Here is a 23,538-nt window from a genome sequence, read left to right as displayed (position 1 = left end):
AGTGTAATAATTAAAAAGGGAAGAGTTATCTTGCCAAACTTTCACTGTTATGTTCAATGAGCTATTTTTAACACTGATTTGAAATGAAGAAAAAAAAATCTACTACTGCAAAATGAAGCAAGATCTGCGCCTGCAAAATAGCTCAGTCCTGTTACACAATGTGATACGTTGTTTTAAATAACCTGCCACTGTAGGTAAACAGTTGTCTTATACTGCATTTCATATGACTAACACACACATTCACACAATAGCTTTGTGTGCCATGTAAAGATAAAGCAAAATAAAAATGCAATACAATCTTGTCATTTTACTTTACAGCAAAAGGTATAACCTTTTACCATGAATTAGTTAAAAGAAATCATATTCACAATAAAACCAGGTTGAAAATATATATGGAATAACCTTACATTGTTCAAATAGCAATTCACAGCATGTTAGATTTCCAAGATATACATTGCTCTGCTTATGTAAACAGTCTACCCTATAAATCCTGTAGCAAATCCAACATGAAGCAATTACACAGACAAAGAGATTGTAAATGACCTAAAACTGTAAAACAAACCCTTGTGTTAGAAATATTAGTAAAAACTATGAGGTCATACCTGATGACTTAGAGACTGTAATGTCTCACTGGTTCCAAGCTGCATGACCTTTCTATTTCCAGAGACCCCCAAAAATTGCATTTCCTGTCTTACAGAAGTACATCACAGACCCATCTATCTTTCAAAATCTTCTGGGCTAGCGAAGAAAGCATTAGCAGCCATTCTGTCCTTCAGTCAGTGCTGGAGTCGTTACCCTCAAGATATCAGATCTTAAATATAGTTTCCTCTGTGCGCTTCCAGACATCCAGTAGTCAAGGAGGCTGACACAGCTATATCACTGATGCTGCTAATGCCATCTGAAAACAGTAAGCTTACTGCTTAAAGCAATCCTGCATCATCCAAACAGAACAAGCCACATCCTTCAACTCCTCACTTGCGTTTTTTATAAAACCCAGCGCTGCCATTATAGATTTTGTTTTCATCTGTGGTCAGCTAAAGGAGAAATTAGATATTATGCAACCAGCTTTGCATTAACAAAAGAAAAACAGCAGATGAAGTGACATATCGAGGTTATCAAATTTTGCTTGCATGACCACTCCTCAACAAGCACTATCACTATTCAGAAGCAGCATCACAATCTGATCCAAAGGAAAATTACCAGAAAGAAATTATAAACAATTCATAGGCAGCAAGGCATTTAAATACCCCTGTGGTACTGAAACAGCTATTTTATGCAGCCTTATGAATCCTAGTGCCTATTAAATTAAAAACATTGCTTGCCTAAGTATTTTTAGTGTTTCTTTTCAAAAAATTGCACGATCACTGCATTGTTTCCATTACTCCCTGCTAGCAGCCAGAAAACAGCATGCCTTGAAAATGTGCCAGTATTATGACAGCAAAAATGTGTTTTGATATCAAACAAAACAATCATGCATGGGGTTTTTCTGATACAAGAGACCCTTCAAGCTAACAAACATACAGTATCCTCCTTAGTAACAGGATTAAATTTAATTATTTTAAAATTCTTAAGACTGAAAAGTAATAACTGGACTTTTTATTTAAACACATACTTGATGCAAGTGATATTGATTATTATAAATCATTATTTGTATTTATTGTTGCTATCATTATGGCAACAAACTTATGCAAACAAAAAAAAAATCACTTTACAGAACTAACACAAAACAGTGCCACCAACAAACTGGAAAAAGTTATCATTTAATAATTCCTCTGAATTCCAGACCCACAGAAAAATTGCTCATGTTCACACAGTGAGAAAGTCCTATTGAGGCACTCAGTCCACATCCTTAAACACACAGGAATATCCCCTCAACACATACTGAAATATATTGCAACCGGTGAAATTCTACAGACAAATAAAACTTGGAGGAAAAAAAATCTTCCCTAATTTAACTACAGCTTGCATGTTATTCCAATTAATTTGGATGTCCTTCTTTACTTTGAAATATAAGCAGAAGCTGAAAATAGAAGTAAATGGTTCTAAATTAATTCACCCAGATCCTATTCTGTTAGTTTAACATTATTATTATACAGTTGTAGTAATTGCTCTTTTGAGTAACTTAGAGTTAATCAAGTTTGGCTTATAGCCATTCACATTATGACACTGATAACAGCAAACTGGTCTCATCCATGAATACCACGTATTTCCCTTTAGAGAGAGAAACTGTCTGCTATCAATTTTTAACTCATTCACTTTATACAGTGTGGAACTGTTTCAACATAAGGATGCTTCATTTACAGGGAAATGGAACTCAGCCACACATTCACATTGGGTCTCTGGTGACGTGGTCCGTAGCCTAGGAGAGACTCATCAGTGAAGCCCTAGGGGGCTTTAAAGTGCAGTAGGGAACCGGATCAGGCCAGACTTGCCACTGCTTTTTATATTCTCCAAGAGAGTTAATCTTGAAGCCAAACAACCTGACAACTGTCTTTTTACAGCTGATGATAGTGGCAGTCAGGGTATCACTCTGAACATTAGCGAATGTTCTTGAAAGCTGCCACTTTTAAAGTTTTCCCAGAATAAGTCATGAATTCACTTTCAACTTGCAAGAAAATATTACTAAATCTATGTGCACAGGATATAAATACATACACACAAGGAGACAAAAGGCCCTTCAAAAAATAGACAAGAATGATTCAGCAGTAAGAGAAGGGGCAAATAACTTTCCCCACATTAGTATGAAATGGGAATATCTCCCAAGGTAATTATTTCTATTCCCAAAGGTAATTTTAAAATAATAATAATAATAATGCATTGTTAAATATCGTTATTTACTCCTATGCAAACACTCAGTTCTGCAGTACTATATTCTGATCAGTAGCTACTTGTAACTACGTAAGGGAGTAAGTACCTTGCATCTGTGAGTGGCTGGCAACCACTTCCAAGTCCCCTCAAGCCACCTAGCTAGGATACGAAGGCCAGCAAAGTGGTAAGAAATAACCAGATGAAAAAAATGTATGTTGCCGAGCCACCTTTCATAAACATTATGTAGGCTCTCTCTGTGCAAATCTTGTACTAGATGATGATGTCCACTCAAAGAGTGAAAAACACAAAGCTAGGAGCTGTAACCACAGCTGTCAGAAATATCACTTAGAGTTTCTGCTCACAAAGAGTACATCATCTCTCCCCCAGCTGGACATTTGAAGAATTCAAGAGCTAGCAAAAGACAAGATATAAGACTATTTTCCTGAGTTAGGTTAAGATCTCAGGACAAATTATAAATGCACTCAGAAATATGCATGAAGAAGTAATTGTGTATTATGCCAGCTAGCGGAATCTTTTCCCAGAAGTTATTCCATGTTTTTCCTCATGGCAATACAATTACTATTTTGCAAAAGCAAAAATTTTTAACATTTCATTAGCAACATTAAACCAGAGAGAGGGTATAAATACAGTATTATCTCCTCCCTCTGGTGACCAGTGACAGAACCCGAGGGAACGGAATGAAGCTGCAACAGGGGACGTTTAGGTTGGATATCAGGGAAAGGTTCTTCACTGAGAGGGCGGTCGAGTACTGGAACAGGCTCCCCAGGGAAGTGGTCACAGCATTAAGCTTGACTGAGTTCAGGAAGCATCTGGATAACGCTCTCAGTCATATGCTCTGATTCGGCTGGTCCTGTGTGGAGCCAGGAGTTGGGCTCAATGATCCTTACAGGTCCCTTCCAACTCAGGATATTCTATGATTCTATAAAGTATACATATTTATTCTGAGAGATGGTGAAGCAAAAATCTGGTCAATCCATTCCCTTTAGAATATCAACAGGTATTACTTTATATCATACAAAAGCATTACTACAAATATAGTTTGCTTTTATTTCATTTTTCTTTACAGGAAAAAAGAAAGAATAAAAAAAGAAAAAAGAAAATTCAGTGTTCCTGTGGATTATGCAAGGTGAAATAATGGTTCACTTTGAATCTATCACAAATCAGCTTCATATCAAAAAGACCTGACCTAAGCAGTGAGTGAGCAAACAACAGAAGCTCTGTCACTCAGCTTTTTAAACTAAATTTAAATCATGTTTGCTAGTACTAATGATCATGATACAGAACATTTGAGATCAGTGAAAGGTACTGCAGATTGTAAAAGTAAGGTGAGATGATTTAGTGCTGTACCAAAGGAGCTGGAAGAACAATACTAATGCATTTTCCTCAGCAACACTTTAGGGGATTGATTTTACTATATATTTTTATTAATGACCAGAGCATAAGTGGTATGAATGATAACAAAAATCACAGTTTGGGTTTGTTCAAAAAAACTTCCGATATTGGAAAGCACTGCTAATATGTGAGGAATGGAACAGCACCAGAAGACATGGATTACCTTTAGGACCACAAGAATAAAATTAGGGTAAAATTCAGTAAATCAAAATGTGAAGATGTGATCTTATAGATTATGAAGTTTCTGCTAAGAATTGAGAGCTCAGCAGTTGAAAATTACAGTGGATGAATCTGCGGGGACAAAGCTGATCACAGAGTAATTATGAGCTATCAACATAATGCCCTATGGAAATAGAAATTATAAAATTATCAGGGAAAATATTTCTAGTAGATAGACATCAACATTAATGCAATAACTTGGAAGCTCTATTAAAATCTTACGGTTCTTGATTCTGATAATCTATGCCTAAAAACAGAATTCAAACTGTAAGAGATAAAAGCTTCTGCGATGGTCAGGAAAATTTTGAGAAGAAATTGAAAACATTTGCTTTGCTTAGCTTAACAAACAAAAGACTAAGGGGGAGATCGTGTAGGTGTCAACATAGATGTGCCAAGGATAAAGAAAAAAATATTCACGTAAAAGAACAATTTTGGAACAAGCACAAATCCATACAAAATTGTCATTCATGTTTGGGTTTTTTTTACCTATGAGAGGTTGAAGGGCTGCAAGAGCAGGAAATCAAAGACCAGGAGTGTGCCTTTCACTCCTGTTTTTCTACAAGAGACGATCATGAAAATGCAGACAAGTGAAGAAAAAAGCAGAAACGTAAGGTACAGCAGAATTAGTAACAAGAGCAGGACATACGGAAAAATCAGGAGATTCCCTGGGGTTCAACACTGATTGGAAATAAGTTTAGAACTCTGAAACAAACAAACAAAAAAGTAAACAAACAAAAATGACTTGGTAACAGTTGGCTTCTCCTGTGCTGAAAACACCAAGCCTTCATCTCAATGAATGTAGAATGGTATTAACAATATAAATAGCCCAGCAATTTCTCTTAACCAAAATAATTCATCTGGTCTCAAGTTTGAGCTGATTGCTCAGATCAACACAGATTGAAAAATATCTTTGTACTTGAGTGGAATAATCTCAAAAGTAATTAATGATCATCCGTTCTCCTTTAATCCTAATGACAGGACTGTTTCTATTACCTTCCTCTAGTCTACATATTATCTCTTATTTTATGTCTTGTTTTTGTTATAAAGTGTAAATACCCTTCTCCAGGCAAAAAGTAAAACCATTAGAAAATACAAGTTTAAATTTATTAACTCAGTAAAAACTTGTTATCTTTTATGGACATACCTACTTTGTTCTCTCAAATGAGATACTGTTCAAAGACTCTCCTTTTGTGATTATTTCAACAGACATTATGTAAGTCTAATCAGTTCATCTGTGGATAACCACGACTGTTGTTAAAGGAAACTCAAAACATTTATAAAACAAAATAGGAAATGAGCAGAGGCAGACCCGAACCATGACTGCATAGTGAAAATTTGCAAATTAACTGCTTGGTTCCAATTCTGCCTTAACAGTTAATGTAGCTGTATCAAAACCTGCCTTTCCAAATACCCCACTGTCAGTGTTCCTGTATCCTAGCACTAAAACTGAAGTTTGTATCTCTGGCTGGTCCCTGACAATCCAGATCACTGTACTACACGTTGCCAACACATTAGAATAAATGTATAATAAACAGTCTTAAAACAATAAAGAGAAAGGAAGATTTCTATCCAGTATTTTATCTTAAAAAAAAAAAAAAAACACAACTTTAAAATGTCTGGCATCCCATTTCCTGGAAGACCATGTAGAAGGCAGACACCTCCTTTCTCTCAGACTACTGAGAAGCAATCCTATACTTCCAGCGTGCACATAAGAGATGGTTGCTTATATTTGCTCTTGGAAAAATACAGAAAATAAGGAGTACAAAAAGTCTCCTCAAAGTTTGCAATTGTACATTTATTTTCTTAGCAAAATTATGTTTATGTAAATCATGTATTTTAGAAAATTATTTGTAAAATCAGACCGAAATGATTAATTTTAACTATGTATCTAGAAGGTGAATAGGTTTTATTTAAAATGACCATGCCTTCCTTTTCTGACTTTAAAGAAAGCAAAGCTTTCCACTTTTTTTAAGCATCTCGACAGTACTGTAACTTGTGCCACAGCCTGGGAAAACCTTTTTCCTTTTATTAACTACAGACATGGCTGACTAAAGGGCTTAACTTGCAACTAGTGGGGATGCTAGAATTGATTACAGGAAAACATTTTCCCCTCCTTAAAAAGGTGATGATGGAATTTGGACTCCATGTGCTACAGCACAACAGAAATTTATGTTCCTGATAAACAAAGAAATAAAAATTTCATAAAAAATGCTGGAATCCATTAGCAAAGCAAGTGCTACCAGTCCTTCCACAGAAGGAACAGCAGGACAGACAGCACTGCTCTACACAATACTGAAGCTGCAGCCTAGTTATATCGCACACCTCGTACCTTCCTTTCTTTTGATCCTTTTCATCTCTCCCTTGTCCCTGAAGAGGAAGAAAAACTCCTTTTTCTTAAGAAAAATTTGTCAGTTCACTAATCCTAGCTTCTTATCTGCCTCAGAATAGATCTGACTTTTCTAAATATTTTGCATTAAAAAGTTCTCTTTCAAAGAAGAGAAATGTTAAATTTTGACATATAATTACCATTATCCTCTCTGCTAGCAGAAAATGATGGCAAAATGCCAACTTGCTTGTCTGCTACAGATAAGACATTTCCAAGCTTCCATCCTTCCCTTTAGAGAAAACAGAAGGGGAAGACCAGCCAGGAGAAAGCCTACCCTGTCAGCTGATTCTGTAAGAAATAAAATTAATATTCTCCTAGCAGAAATCATTTTCCTCCAAGCCTGAGGTAAATGATATGCCTTACCATATGTTATGATGGTCCTTTCAAGAATGACAAATTTGATGAATTTTTCCTGGATGGTCTTTCTCTCATCCAATCTCATCACCTCCAGCTTCTGCTGCAGGCAAACTCTCAAGAAGCACAAATCAGCAAAGCATCACCAAATTATATGACTTCTACCCACTAGGGATTTTGCCCCTTCTACTTCAGACCTAGCACAAAAAAGCGTATGTGTGTTCTTCAATGACATTTTCGATCCGCGTAGAGCTTTAGAGAATTACCTTGACACACTGTTGACCTTCGACTCCAATACACCCATTGTGAGCAGAGAACCCAGTCATTTTTCTTGAAAGAACAACTCTAAAAAGATTATGACAAATTACAACATATTCAGAACTAGCTCTAGATCACACAAAACTCTGCTTCAGTTCAAACAAGGGGAAAAAGGCAAAAGACAGGTTCAGGCAAGTTTCTTCACTGCATATAAACATAGCGGCATACTGTTACTTTGAACACAAACTCAGCTGTGCACTCCTCATTAGTTTACCTATACTTCTAAGCAATCAGAATGGCTGAATACCTTTGCAAATCCCAATACCAGCTTATTTGCACATCATTTGTGTATCACAGTCCTTTGAAAGTTTTACGTCTATCAATAATAGAGACAAGCAAGAAAGATATATATACACATCTTTTAAAAATCCATCTACACACACTTAAGATTTTCTCATTTACCACAAAATACACTGATTATAAATGAGAATGACAATAAATAAAGATCCATTTTAGCCAATATTACTCAGTCAAAACCCATCCAAAAAGAAAACTGCTGGACACATCAGTTACCCCAAAATTTTGCAGGCTGTTTTAAATGCTTATTTCAGTCATGTAAAACAAGTGGGCTTGTATGCTTAAATATCAGAGCACAAACCTAACACTGGTGCTACACAAAATACCCTTTGGATTCTTAAAAGATTGTAATGTGGGATGAGAATTTCAAAGGTTGGGAGGGAAAGCCACTGCTTTGAAGGGAGGCGATGGGGGAAAAGAGCTGTTACAAGAGGAGAACTTTAGGATTAGGTTAGTAGTCTTGACAAAAACCATATGATGGAGAGACAGTAAAAAATGCTTTATAAATGCAATTTATCACATAAACATCTAATATATCAGATTACTACCTAATTTTATCACCCTTACAGCTAAAAAAACAAATTATGGAATATTTTATTCCAAAATCAATTCTGAAATGTGAGCTCTGAAACAAATATTTGCTTTCTTGCAAAGTTAACAAAACAGTGCCCACAGAGAGTAAACAAGCTAAGATTAACTGCACCAGCGCAGTCTTGCCATCCTTGCTGTGGGAGGGGACACAGAAAAGCTATTTAAGCAGCACACACTTCACTAAAAGCTAAACATCTTATTTATGATCGTGCAAGGCCAGGCATCCACAGACTAAAGAGGCACTGGGTTGGGGGCAGTCCTCCTCTGGTTGATGTAGGAAGAACACAGAAAGGGGAGATGAAAGAAAAGTCCCACCAAACTAGAGGCAGGCCCCAAAGCTGATGTTGGGATGCTCTGAATTAAATTATAAAGTTAGAGATACAAACTAAATAAAATAGACAAATTCATATATATTTATGGATAAAAATGGGGCAGAAGATATAACTTCCTAGAACAATTCAAAATGCTTTACAAACTTAATTGCCTACATATTTTTTTAAGTATTTAAAACACAATTTTACACCCAGTAATGCAAGGACATAGATAAAAATGTTAAGACCTCAAGAAAAAAAAATAACCAATGATTCTTTCAAAGATAGAAAAGTGGGACAAAATGCCCATTGGAATATACAGAGTCTCCCGCAGGAGCCTCAAAAGTCAGACACTGCCTGTTTTTATATTTTTAAAGTGCCTTTCAGGTAACTACTTCAGTACAAGACACTTGTGAAAAAGTAAAAGTCTAAAGGACAAAGAAAAAGAATACCAAAATGAAGAAAATGTAATACTTAGACACATTCCAGTCATGGGGACTTCCCTGGGTTTGAAGGGAGGTTGGTGATTTTATATATGCTTGTCTTACAATGGTAAGCAACAGTAAAAAAAACCAAACAAACCAAAAAACCCCACAACCAACAACAACGACACACCACACACCTTGGTCAATTCTTGTGAGTACTAGTTCTATTAAACACTATATCCTGCTTTAAGTAAAGAGAATACTGCAAACACCAAAGTGAAATTATAATACCTGGAGTGCAATAGCAGGTCTTCTGGCATAGCCCCATCGTAAAGACTCTTGACCTTTAAATAAAAATATTTACTGTGGTGCTGTGAACTTAACTGTTTGGGGGGTTTTTTGCCAAAGGTGCAAAGACTTATTTCCATGATTCTTCATAGTCATTCTCTCTTAGGTATATATTTACCATATACATCCACATGAGGAATGTCTATCATTTCTCATCCTAAACTACTGCATGAACTTGGACTGCCTGACAGATTTGTGTATTACGTACAAAATGTAGCTATTGTTTGATAGTCTAAAATCTTAATGATCAGATCTATCACAGCTAAATATACCCAGGATAACAAACCTCCTCCTTTGTCGTGAGAAAGAAATTCAGCAGCAGCCAATTTCACCTTTTCTTTTGCCTCTCCCTCGGAGAGGGAAAAAACCAGCGGTGAGACCATGTCCCCAATGAGTGACAATAGCAGACACAAGATTCCTGAATTAGACAATTTCTTTCCTACTTTCATCTCCCTCCGGTGATCATCAGTGGGAGCACCATACATCCACCACCAGCACAGCTCTGTTTCAGGCCTTCCTCCTCTCTTAAAGACTTTCTCACCAACTTAGAAAAAGAGTAGAAAAGCAGGTAAGTTTGGAAGGAAATCCAAGCCTAAGTGAGAAAGAAAAAACGTCAGTCTGCTTCTGCAAGCAAGCACTCATTACATGCCCTTATAATCTCCCCTGCTCAAAGCCCTTTTTAAAACTTCCTCTTAGGTTACAGCTGTGAGCCAATTTCCATACACAGTTCAGAGAAAAGGGTAACTATAAAGCAAGGGCATTCTCACCACACGACAGTCATCTAGCAGCCTCATTGGACTCCTCAGAGAGTACACGGCTTCAGCCTGTGCTATGTCCAATGTTTTGAAAGACATTACCATACATACTTGGACTAAAAACTGATCATTGAGTTCTCAGAGCAGACTCAGGAACTAAATGAAGGTGCGTAGCAACACTAAATTTGTATTGATACAAAGATTTGACATCATTCCATCAAATAAACATTCAGTGATAGGATTTCCATTCTTTCCCTCATTCTCCAATATCTTTAAAAATAGACACTGAGGCATAAACGCTCTCATTATTCCAAAAAATGTTTCCAATTTGATACAAAAACTTTACACCATTTTCTCTGTTAGAAGAAATGTTGACATTTAATACTGTGAAATTCACAAAAGTACATGGTTAAAAACTGACCTTGAACTATATCACCCGTAGAACAGCCACGTGGGAAATGGTGCTAGCTTTAATATCTGGGACTTTCAAAACTCAGCTGGATAAAATGCTGTAAATCAGCTGCACAAAGCAATCTTTTGTTGTCAATGCATTAAAAAAATCATACCTAGTACAATTGTACCTACTTTACGACTTGTTTAGCCATATCATGCCATACACTTATGTCTCACATATCAGGTAACTTAAATACCTTACATAAATATGGGACCACATCACTGGAATACCACCAACCCAGATAACTTTAAATTATTTTCGTTCTTGGATTGGCTTAAGGTAAAATGTCCTTTAGGTAAAAATAATAAACGCAGTTTACTATGAAAAAAATTTTAGAAAACTATCGGAAATTGTAACTGCCTGCTGTTTGCAATTTTGTAATGAGATAATCACATCATGAAGACATCAGTCACAGTAGCACTGAATATTATAATTATCAAGCTTGTTTTATATAAATTATCTGAATTCTAACCAATGACCTACAAGATTGGGATTTATTTCTACATTTATTACAAAAAAACCCAAACAGTAATGAAATCTTAAAGGACATATTCATTAATTTGAAGAATTTTCAGATAAATTACTAACAGGATATTCAGAAGTGAAGCAGAAGATAGGAAAAAACACATGAAGATCTGAGTTAGTTTTAAATAATTGGAATTCTAACTTCATTAAGTACATGTAAGGAATAATATTTTTGTTAGTTTCTCTCAAATCTATTTTTCAAGAAGTTCTTGACTACCTTTCAAGATAATATATGACACCACAAATTGCACCTCAGATATAATCCAAGAACACCTGTGTTATTTCAAAGTCTGATTAGTCTCATATCCGTATATAGTACTGCTACATAACCATTCTTCACCAAGTCACCAACCCAATTTCTATGTTTAAGGATAAGTTCTACAGCTTACCATGCTCAGTGTTGTGTGCAAACTCAATAGGAGAATATTATGTAAAAGGAGAATCATGAAAAGAAGCAAATATGGTACCTGACACACACCACTAGTAAAAGTTTTGAACATTTCATCTACAGCGTTTTACAGTTGCTGGCCAGAGACAACATAAATATCAATTGCAGCCTCCTCCCTACCCTACAAAGAAAAACTTATTTTGCAAATACATGGTAGCCAGCATTCTCTTGGTAGCAAGGTGATGAGAGACCTCTAGCTATTATTTCATAAATTCTTGCTCATTATTAAAGTTCTTACACAACTCACGCAAAAGCCAGTTACTGTAAATCATTTTAAATACCACAATTATAACATGAATCCCTATAAATAACTCATTTAAGAAAGTAATTAGCCACAAAATATTACAAAATTCACTCTATGATAGCAGAAGTATTTAGAATAAACACAATAGAAATAACTCATGCTAATGTAAAAGACTACTTTGCATTGAGCCAAGAAAAGCAGTTCAGACCATATCATAAAAAGACAATTCTCATGTATGTTTCATTTTTTTTTAAACTACTTTCTTACTTCACTTAGCCTCCAGCAGTCGACATAGGCTTATATATAGTCTATTCCAACTCATCAGAAACTACTCGTTCACTTGACAAGGAAGAGAAAAAGGTGGCTAAGGAAACCAAATCAGAGCTTGAATTTAAGGTAGTATTCTATCTGGGCCTGTGGCTTCTTTCTCACCTTGAAAACCAAAAAACATCTTTCACCATCAGGAGAAACAGAATTAGTCTGACTAGAAGAAATGAGTTCTCTATTCAAACAGATGCTCCATGTACTCACCTCATTACCTCTCCCAAAAATACAATGCCTAAAAATGCATTGTAAGTAAAAATCTGAATCTCTCATTCCTAGCACCATCAAAATGTAGTTCCAGAAAAATGTATTGGTTTCCCTTGCTCATGCTCTCAAGCTCCTCTACCAACTTGACATTCTTAAGTCTAAGCCTATTTTCCAGGTCATCAGTATGACCTTTGTGCAAAGCCCTACAGCCACTGGTGTTTATAGCTAGGTGGCATTATGCCACTTGTACTATCACTTTTGCTACCGGTAAGGTAAGGTAAGCAAAACCTTTGGGTCTTCTAAAAAGAAGTTAGTTCTAGACAATTTCAAGCTTTGTAGAGACATCTTCATGTGTCTTAATCATACAGGATATTTTGGAGCGCTGGGCACTCCACCCAGATGGTGCACAAGGCAATGCCAAAGGCTGACCACCAGCCTCTCAGATGTTCACAAAGCCAAATATTCTCATATGCTACCAAGCACAACAGGCCATTCTGGTCAGAGGAAACAGAAAACACATTTCCATGACAAGAGAAAGGCCTACTTCCACTCAACTCAACCTTTTTTTGCAGTTTCGTAGTTTCTCTTGTACATAATTTCATTTCACATAACCCAAGATATACTGAAGTTCAGGCAGCTATCAAAAGCATTAAAATAGCAGGTTCTTTTTAAAATTCATTTCTCAAGCAGCTTAAAAAATTAGTATTCAAGAGTTATCTTCCTGATTTTAATAGCCCAAGTACAGAGTCTTTTTACAGAAACACATGTATTGCATTTTATATGAATTATTAAGTGCTTCTGGTTTGAACCAATGCTACCAATGAAGCAACGAAAGGGGGTGAAACGCATGAAAAGCGGAAGAGAGCCTCCCAGCTTCCTCCCAGCAGGGGACCCCAGACAGGCTCAGGACACCCAGCATCAGCGGGGTCCCAATTTCTGTTCAGGTTCATCCTTTTCTTTCCCCCCCCAGGCAGAGCCCTCCTGGGGTGCTGCTCCTGCTCCTTCCCCAGCAGGCTACTGCCTGACCCTCCACACTGAGGACTACCCCTCTACCCAGTCTGTCAAGCTAGCCCATATACTAAATTAATAAATATAGACTGTATTAATTATTCATACAGTCCAGTCTGACACATTAGATTGAATGTCATGGTTATCCTGAAGGTAAAAAATGTTGAGTTTTACATAACATGTTCATTAAATGTAGTGAACTAATTAAAGTATGTTAATTAGGTAATAGACAAAAAGAACTTAGTATCTGGTAGAGACTGGTCACTGTTAATACCTTGTATTGTGTTAATACCTTGGCTGTATTTTTATGCTTAATGAGCAAAAGGAAAAGCTGATTATTCAGAAAGCAGAAAAAAAAATCACATGTGTTACGTGTTGGAAAAATAGCCTCAGGTGACAGAGGAAATACATACCAAAGGAATTGGCACTCTAACAAAGAAAGTATCATTTCAAAGCCCATAAACAATGTGCTGTCACTGGGAATTTTACATATTCAGATTCTAGGAAGCAATACTTAATTATTGGTGTTGTTAATAAAATGGCAAAAGTCTGATTTTATTTGCACAAGTTACCTGTTCTCTCTGTACTATAAAAACATTTTTCCTGGGTTTTTTACATTTACATTTGAGATTAAGGCTTTCATATCAAATGCTTTGGTTAGAAAAACAACTGAGAAGCAAGAAATTATTAATTAAACTCCTACTCACACAGGGCAAATGTTGGTGGGAAATATACATACATATGCCTGGTACTGGGAATAAAACCTATGTAATGCTCTATATGCAATTAAAACATACTTCAAGCTTATGTTAAAACAATTTCTTTTTCATTCCATATCTTATCCCTCTGCTCTTCACTTGATTTGAAAGGGCATGACCAAGCCTAGAAAGCATTTTGATGCACATGTTATTAGAAAGAAAAAAAAATCCAGCTAGCACTCTTGATAAAAAGGTCTGTACTTTCTTCAGAAGACAACTGGAATAATTACAGTAACAACAGATACTGGCAATAGTAAACTACTCAGGACAAAAAGCAAACTACTTAATTTCTTTCTTAAGCTCAGCAGCATGCATTTTGGATATTATTACTCAGTCATTAAAAAGTGAATCCTAGTATAAAAGACTAAGAAAGGCAGATTCAGAAAGGGAACCTTGTACTTGCAATGAAATTTGGATAGAATTTAGATAAATTCAAAGCAAGTCTTAAGCTTCACATAAAAAACCACACACAAACATGTAAACAGAAACAAGACAGATCAGCAGCTACCCAGGCCTCAACGGCCCTCTGTTTTTTTAATATTAAAGTTCCATTTGTGGCTAAAATTCCGCTATGAGACATGTCAGTCTCAAAAGGGCAAAGAAACTCGATGCCTAACGAGAGCCTAAAGCCAGCCAGGGCCTGGGCTTTCACCTCACGTGTGTCTGCTCACCTTTCTCTGTTGTTCTCTGAAAAACGCACGTCCAATGCCACCGAAAATAGAGAGAAGACCACCACTTTGCCTTCTAGCAATACTGTAATGCCATCCACTTCTTGTTTGTTCCACTTTAATAGGAGAGATACAGGTCTGCTTCTCTTCTCCGCCTGAAATGATTTAGGCACTTTCTTCCCACATCTCTAGAAAATTGCCCCAACGGGAGAAGGGGGTGAGAGCTGCTTCACAGTTGCAACACTCTTCAGGGATGACAGGAACAGGGTTCTATCCTTTTAAAAAAGAGAAAGGAGTTGAACCCAGGTCTCCCCATGTCCTGCATAATTATATTAACCACTGAACCACTGATACAAGAAAAACCTTGAGCATGGCCACCATCTTCCCACAGGAGAAGGTCAAGCAGCTGTGGGAGGACGCCGATGCTCAGGCACCCTGCTGAGGCACCTAACCCAGGCCCTCACACTGAGCACCAACACCCGCACAGAGTTCAGGAGTCTGCACGTGAAAATGAAGCCCAAAACCTTCACAGATGTCCAGGAAACTTAGAAGCTTTAGTCCTGTCAAATGTCAGATACCTGAGTGGTTTCAGGTGAGCTGGTGCACTGGTACAATGCTGAGTCAGCTGCTGGCCCAGGAGCTGTGCAGCTGCATGCGTGTCCCAGCGTAGTCAGGTCAACCAGATACCCCCAAGAGGACATAGTTAGCAGAGGCACAGTGTCGTTCTGCTGCGGCAAAATTGCCTCCAGTTCTGGGTTTATTTTATCCACACACAGTCAAAAACATGTGAATCACATTTGCAAATTGTGCCCTAGCATGTGTTTCCACACCAAGATGGCGGCCGTCCTTCAGGCAAGGCCTGAAGAGAACTGCTGGAACTGGCTCAAACTCACAACAGGCCGCGAGGTTCGCAAACATTATTATCCCTAATGCTCACCGCTTAAGTGTAAGCTTATTAATACCAACTTCTGAGCATTCAGTTGCAAGGTCTTTCACTTCTCCCTAGTTATGACCTTTCTGAGAAAATTTAGTCTCAAGTAAACTTCCTTCAAGAACATACCACGCCACTGCCTAGCACTAACACCTACTTAGAGAGGATCACACACTAAGTATGCAGGGCAGACCATATTAACGTGAGTTACACTCAAATTCACAAGAACCGCAACTGTTGCGTAGAGTTTCTTACCCTAAAAATTAACTGAGGGTCTAAAGAAACAGCTTTTTTTGGTTATGGTTTGTCCTCCAGCAGAATTCATGGTGTTGGAACTGCAGAGCTTTTGTCAGGAGAAACTTGCGACATTTCCTGTAACACATTTCTGTAACACATGAAGAGCTTCAAACACAATTAATGCTCTACCAAGAGTTCATGTATCTCTACTGGCTATTTCCCTCGGCGCATGCACCCTTTCCAGTCCTTTCTGCACTTCAGTTTAGTCCTGAATAGAGATACCTGCAAAGGATTTATTATAAGTGAGTCCAATTATGCATATATTTATTTTCAAACAAGGGCGTTGATTAGGGGCTTCAGTACCCCTGTAGGTACACAAAAAGCAGTACTTAATCCAATTCCATGGGACGTATTATGCATTTTTACCAGTAATTACACAATTAGCTGGTGCATTTTCCATGCTATATAAACTAAAATGCAGTGAGTGACTGTATCACTGCTCAGCTGTGCAAAAGATTTTAGTTTTCATTTTCAAAGTCACCTTAACAACAAGAACTCAGGAAATCCAACAAGGAGTTTCTCATCATCATTACATAGCATACTTTCTGGAATAAGTTAAATAGATGAAAGAATAATGACGGTTCTGCTTTTGAGAGACAATGATGTAACATCATCCTTGTGAGGAGCTCAGGTACTAAGATGATAAGTATTACCATATTTCTTAAAAAACTGTAAGTGTTGCAAATAATCTTTTAGGGAAAGGATGGGTCATTTCCACTTCCATTCTGTTCATGTTTTACCAATGCCTGGGCTTTGACAGCTAACTGTTTTTAAGTGTCCTGAAAGCATTTTACAAATCTGAGTAATTTAGGTTGTAGGCTAGGATTTAATTTCTTAAAATTCATCTTTTGAATTTTGCTTAAAAAGTTTAAGCAGGTGAAGAGGTGTATTCAAACACTCCCCAAATATTTCATGAAATCCAGACAGTTAAGTGGTCAACAAATGTGTTAATTTAAAATTTAAAAAAAAAAAAGAGAAAAACATAAAGCTTATGGTTTAAATAGAGATGACAACAAAGTACTATTTAAGCTGAAGGTTGAGTAGATGGTTTAGGACAATTAAGGCAGGCATAATTCACAACAACATGAATAAGTTTTCCATTGTAAAATTCAAGTTAAACTTCAGCAAGAACTTTCAAATGACAAGATCGCTGAAGACTGTGGAACTCAATGAATTAACTAAAGTTGAAAACCCAACTTTCCAGACACCCAGAAGTGCTAGACTAAACAAAACACAAGGTACCAGCCAACTCTTTCCTAGTACAATTGCTAGAAACAATAAAGAAATCCTCTGCATTGTCAGGAACTGTATTTCCTCACCAATCTTAGCTGTTTCCCAGATAATGGCTCACAGCTAAATTAGCTTTTAATTGTAAAGGGTGAGAACATTTCTCACCTAAAGGAATCAGGTAAATAGACTCAATCAAATAATAATCAAGCAGATGCTTCTTCGTTCATTCCTTAGTAGGAGATAACCACATAAGGAGAGAAAAAACTTCCTTGATAGGCAACACGATCTAGAAAACCAACCTAATCTTGTCAGCAAGACAAGAAAATGGAAATAAAAAAAAAAAATGCTGCAAGGATTTATATGAGGCTCTAAAACTTCAGGAAGAAAATTAAACTGGGAATTATTTTTGAATGGTAATAAATAAAATGTAAAAATAAGGGGATAAAGTTACATATTCAGGAGAATTTTCAGAATGTCATTAAAAATCAGTAAGCATCAAAATAACTTAGGCAACATTAAAAAAATCATCATCTTCATATTTCATCATCTAAATTTTGTAACAAGGTGCTGGAGAATATGCCAAAATGTCTGTTACTAGTGTATCAGAACAATTACTGCTGTGATTCTTCTACCGAAAAATTACAACTGTGGTATTTATAACACAGAGACTAAATATAAGTAAGCCTCCAAGCAAAAATACATTATTCAGATGATAAATATCTTTCACTACATTTTTGTCATTTATTCTAATAACAGTTGCCCTATTTTCAGAAACTTTGTATCATTCAGCCTTAACAAGTCTTTTCCAGAGGGAGAAAGACTATTAAATCCATTTTCCAATCATAACTAGTTGGAGAAAATTCTGGCTCCTTAAGTGAATATAATTCTTCAGTACGTGAAGATTTTTTCTTTCAAACTCATGGTATTTATGCTAGGAAACGGACCATATTTTCCCAATGTAAATAATAATTAAGCCAATGTTTCATTCCTATTTTGAAAAAAAAAAGTCAATAAATGGGTGTCAAACTATAAACAGCAAAAAAACCTCTATCAGTTAAAAAACCCTATGAACATGATAAGCATGTAAAAAGCATATACTGATAACTTGGAAATGCTGCCCCTTCCTTTCATTTCACAATTTGACTACAGTCAAAGTATCACATTTTCCCCATCTACATAGATTATGGTAATTTAATGCAACTGATGATGGATGGGTGCGATCCCCTTTTTTTGCCAGCCGTCTCTGATCATCCTCATTTAGGCCATCCAGAGCACCCCTGGCCCATGATCAAGTTCTTCAAAATATTTACAGTCAACTAACTGAAGACTGTGATCCGAATCAAATCAAGTATATGTAGATCAAAGACTGAATGGCAGTCTATGAACAGCGTGAAGGCTTCACCATGCTCTCCTAATGCAGATCACTAAATATTTGAGGAAGGGGTGGAAAAGTAACTGTGGCTGGAGAGAATCTGGTGCTAGAAAGAACTCCCACAGTAGATCAGCCAAATCATGCAATGTCCGGAAATTCTGCAAAGTGGTCTAGTTTAACTAAAGCCTCTCTTCTCTAAAATTGATAGTTACAACGCTATACCTCCCTTATGTAATAAAACCCTGCCAACAAGAAACATACTAAAAAATTATTTTTAAAACAACATACACACAAAAAAACCAAAACCACAAAACAACCTTACAGGTTGATAGGTAGAGAAAGCACTCAATTATGCTGTAAGACTTCAGTGAAAGAAGATTCCATCAATTACTATAGTAACTGGATGAAGTTCCATGAATTAAAAAGAAACTAATTAAGCAAACTAACAAGGAAAAAATCTCAAGTCTCATGTAATCCATTATGCAACTTTTTCAATGCATTATGCAACAACAAGAAACTTCCGCAATGCACCAGTAATCTTCATCTTCTGCATGGTATGGTAAAGGTCCACTAGCAGGTCCAGCTGTGATTCCCTGGGGTGGATCAGTTATTCACTTTGGAAGTGGGAGATACGTGTTCAAGTGCTCTCACAGCTGCTGGGCAGAAACTGCATGATCACTCATGCTTTAGGAGAATACTGTGAATAGAGGAACTCAGTTTTTTACCTCTTCGTGACTGTTTTACACGTCCGCAAAATAAAACATTCTGGAAACACCAGTACAAATTATAGTAGCAATTCAGATATTATATTTCAGCAATATGACCTGAAATTTCCCTACACTCTGTAAAGAATAAGAATTATGAAATACAGATGCTAGTTTTCTAGAATGTAAAGTCTGTCATATTGATCTATTCTGGATACAGTGATCCAGAAGATGTTCTCAAGCAACAAATGGACACTCAAGAGAGAGTGCGCTCCTATTTTAGTCTATGCTCATCTTCGCTACCTCTGACTTATACCACTCAATATACAAAGAAGTAAGTGAGGGAGCTGTAATATTTTTTTTCCCCCAAATGAAAACCAGTCAGCAGAAAAGTATCCCATTAGAGGAATCACAAAGAAAATACAGTTTGAGAACAGACTCATCATTGCTGAAGAGGATGAAAGCTAAAAGGTACCTAGAGAAACAAGCATCTTTAAGTATTTGACTAACCAAATGTACAGCAGACTTTGCCACAGGCACCTTGCCCACATAACTCACTCTCCAGGTTGTGTCCTTTTGTACTCTGCCCTAGGCAAAGCAGATCAATTTAAAAAAAAATTGATACAAACATTATTTAAATGAGCTTGTAGGTAATTTAGTTAAATAGTCTATTTTAATCTTGTTTTGCAGTTAGATTTTTAGATATTTTCCAAAAAGGAGATCTATTCTCATTTGTTAGTGTAACACTGCAAGTATACTGAAGTGGACACCAGGATACATTAGATCTGGTCAGTTTTTAAAAGTCAGGAGGATTCAATGTGTGTTTACATAGTACCTTAGGTGACTACATATTTATTAATATATCATTTGTTCAGTGTTAATTTTGCATTGCTTTGTCAGAAAATTATAGCATTTAATTGCAGGTTGTTTTGGGAGTGGGTTTTTGTTGTTTTGGTTTTTATTTTTTTTAAATCAGGTAAGTTGCCCAAGAGTCTAGTTCAGTGAAAATACCACACCAAACCTAGTTACATTTGTTTTTAAAAAATCTCAGTAGGAACTTCCACGTATTTTTGATGTCTAAATGTCTTTGAAAATTTGTGTACATATCCTTTAAATTCCAAGAGTTAGATCTCATCTTCTCCAATATATTCCACATACATATGTGGAAGAACAGCTTTCTTGCTTTTTTCAACTCCCAGCTGGGTTCTCAACTTTGAATGAATCCTGAATTGACCCATCAATCGGCTCTGTCACACTTAACACATCTGCAAGTAATACAGTCTCAGTTTAGCTGGCTGAAAGTGCAGACAGCTGAAGCAGCACAAAACACAATGATTAGGAGCCTGAGTTTCTAAGTTAATTTCAGACTGCCACCGTTGTAGCTCTCAGCTGTCAGGATTAGCAAACCAGTATTGCACAGAACCACATGCACAATCACGCCAAGTGATAATCTACTCCTGATGGTGGGGCACAATGGACAAAGAGAGAACCAAAGAAAAGGAGAAAAACAGAAAACAAAATGAAAAGGATTAAGATGTTAGCATATGAAAACAGGATGCTATTACATGTTTGTGTAGACTGTAAAACTACTATAGAAATACCTTGAGAGAGAGAGAGAAATCCCATTTTCAGCTTTTAATATTAATCTTGGGCAAGTCCATTGGTTTCAATCAAGCTACACCACATTGCACCTTCCTGAATAAAATTTGGCCAAGTCTTACCATCCAAATAAACAAAAAATGCATGGAAAAACTTCTGTATCTGGACATTTCTTTATTACAGATCAGAGCCAAACAGAGATTGAGATTGAAATATTGATAAAATTTTTGAGATTTTTTTTAAGCTCAAACTTCTAAATCTGAGCATTAACCTTCAAAACAGAATTCAAGCTTCATTTCTCAGCAAAACACAATCCAAAACTGAGAACTTAATTCCTTAATCCTGACACAGAGAATACTTTCTTAGATTTTCCTTCTTACAAATGTTTCAACACAGCGTGAAGTCTTACCCTGTCCTGCAAGGAAAATGTTTCATAAACGTCTCTTTTCTACAGAACGTTGCACTCAAATTTTATTCCAGCATCCCTGCACACTGTTTTTAATGTTATTTTTAAATATTTGCAGTGGTACAAATTAGAAACCTGGGTTTGTCTCTCTCCTCATCCATCTGAAGATTATGTGAAACAACAACCATGAATTTTGCATGCAGTGGTACTGTCAAAACAACCAGAAAAAAAATTTGCTGATTTTCCAACATATTGAGTGCTTATGCACCTGAAAAATAGATCTTACTAAGAGTGTGCATCACTATTGCTTGACTCTAGAGACCAGGATTCTCTCATGTGAAACTGCAGAGTAAAAAACTTCAGTATCCAAAGACTGAAGGACCAAAACTAGCAGGAACCTTTGAAACCAACAAGTGTTGTTAACTCCCAGGAATGCCAGAATGTTGCTTTCCCATTACAACAGCCACCTGTTGTCACCGTCCAGGCAATAAGCTCTCTCTGCCTCCCAAAGTAAAGCACACAATGAAGATGCAAAGAAAGCGTGCCAAGCAGCAGCAGAGAGACACACTAGATGCCATCTAGGGCCCATCAGTTGGATTACACACAACTGGTAAGCAAATGCATCATACAAAATCCCATACAACAGTCTGTCATTAATACAATTAAAGTGAAAGCATTTGGCATCCATCCTCAGATCCTTCAATGACTCTCCTTGGCTTAGTGGCAGCCTTGTGCCCTCCTCTGAAGTTCATAATTGAATCTGTAAAAGAATATACAACTATTTGCCCAATGTAAAAAGCAAGTATTTGGCACATCCTGCCAAGCTGTAGCCTATGAATTGCTGGGCAGCACACTCACAATGATCGTTGAAACTGCTTGAAAGCAATCTGGATTAAAAAAAATCAGATCTGTGATGACAGCCAGAGCAACGACATCAACAAAACTCCAAAAATTCAGCAAAGGGAGGTGCTTTGGGGAAGAAGGACAGCAGTTCACAAGCCTATGAAGTTGTCTACATATAGATGGCTCAGAATAAGGTTCCTCTTCCTTTGCTACTAAATTCAGCAAGAACATAGTGAGACAGACCTCTCCGAAGTCACCACTGTGCACTAATAAAAGAGCAAACATTTGACAAGTGCTACATTTTCCTATGTTTGGGACCCCTCAATCAGGAACATCTTTCTCCCGAAATATCCACCCCAACAAAAAAAAAATGTAACTGATCAGAAAGAAAAAGAACTGTTTGGCACAAGAAAGTAAAGACAGTGTATGGACAACCTCAACTCATTTTGGATCAGCTCCTATGTTTAAATGATCTGATCCACAGATTAATAAATCACTGGTAAGATCAAAGAGAATTATTTCCCTTTCCACAAAACCACCTGAGACATAACCCGTCACTGCGAAGCTAATAATGGCAAACCCTGTTTCACGGACCCCAGGAAGGAAAGCAAAAGCAGAACCGCAGAAATCTTTGAAATAAAGTGTCTTGTCCCAGGTGGCCCCACTACTTGGTTCTTATAGTACAAGAAAAAAAGGGAACTAGCAAAAGGTCTTTCCTCTGGTATTCAGTCCCAGTTTCTGGTAATCAGCAGTTTAGTTTTTCTAAGCTGGTGATTGCATCTGCTGAATTAGGATCATTGTGCTTAATTACCTAATTCCTTTTTAAGCTATTTACACTTATGGCCTCCAGAATAGCCCACATCACTTTAAGTTTTGCACTTGAACTGTATACTTTGTGAAAAAAGTTTTTCACTCTTGTTTTTAACTTAGTGATAACTTATTCAAATTCCCTATTTCTGCTATAATGAAACAGTTATGATTTATTCTGTATTCACCTTTCCTTTATTTTTCACAGTATCACATCCTCTGTTTCCTGAATTGCCTCATTTCCGGAACAAATCCTCATCTACACAGCTTCCATTTGAACAGAAACTATTTCCCCACTAGTCAAGAAATGCTGAATAACACAACCTCAAAATATGATCCAGGGTTTACAGTCCTGAAGTTGAAAGCTCAGGGAAAGCCCCCTCTCAGGATGCCAGCACTCAAGGCTATCACCAATGACATTATCTGAGACCATTCCAGACGGTGACTATCACTACCACATGAAAGCTGTGGACAGGTCAGATAACATT

At 36.8% G+C, this 23,538-nt stretch overlaps 1 protein-coding gene across 3 annotated transcripts in view; it reads right to left on the bottom strand.

The window, feature by feature from the left end:
• Nucleotides 1-23,538, bottom strand: part of SLC4A10 (solute carrier family 4 member 10) — a 161,683-nt gene that overhangs the window by 123,726 nt on the left and 14,419 nt on the right. Inside the window, exon 1 of one of the 3 annotated variants that reach the window (XM_054830216.1) lies at nucleotides 603-1,021. The exons of 1 other annotated variant lie outside the window; for it this stretch is intronic. In XM_054830216.1, the coding sequence (XP_054686191.1) occupies nucleotides 603-683 (81 nt within the window). In that variant the 5' untranslated portion in view covers nucleotides 684-1,021. Of the gene's footprint in view, nucleotides 1-602; nucleotides 1,022-23,538 lie in introns of those variants that run through there. One more of the 3 variants, XM_054830214.1, reaches the window with a different exon arrangement.

This window comes from Grus americana, chromosome 6 (assembly GCF_028858705.1).
Source record: "Grus americana isolate bGruAme1 chromosome 6, bGruAme1.mat, whole genome shotgun sequence".
NCBI lineage: Eukaryota > Metazoa > Chordata > Aves > Gruiformes > Gruidae > Grus > Grus americana.
This window is presented reverse-complemented; position numbering and strand designations above follow the sequence as displayed.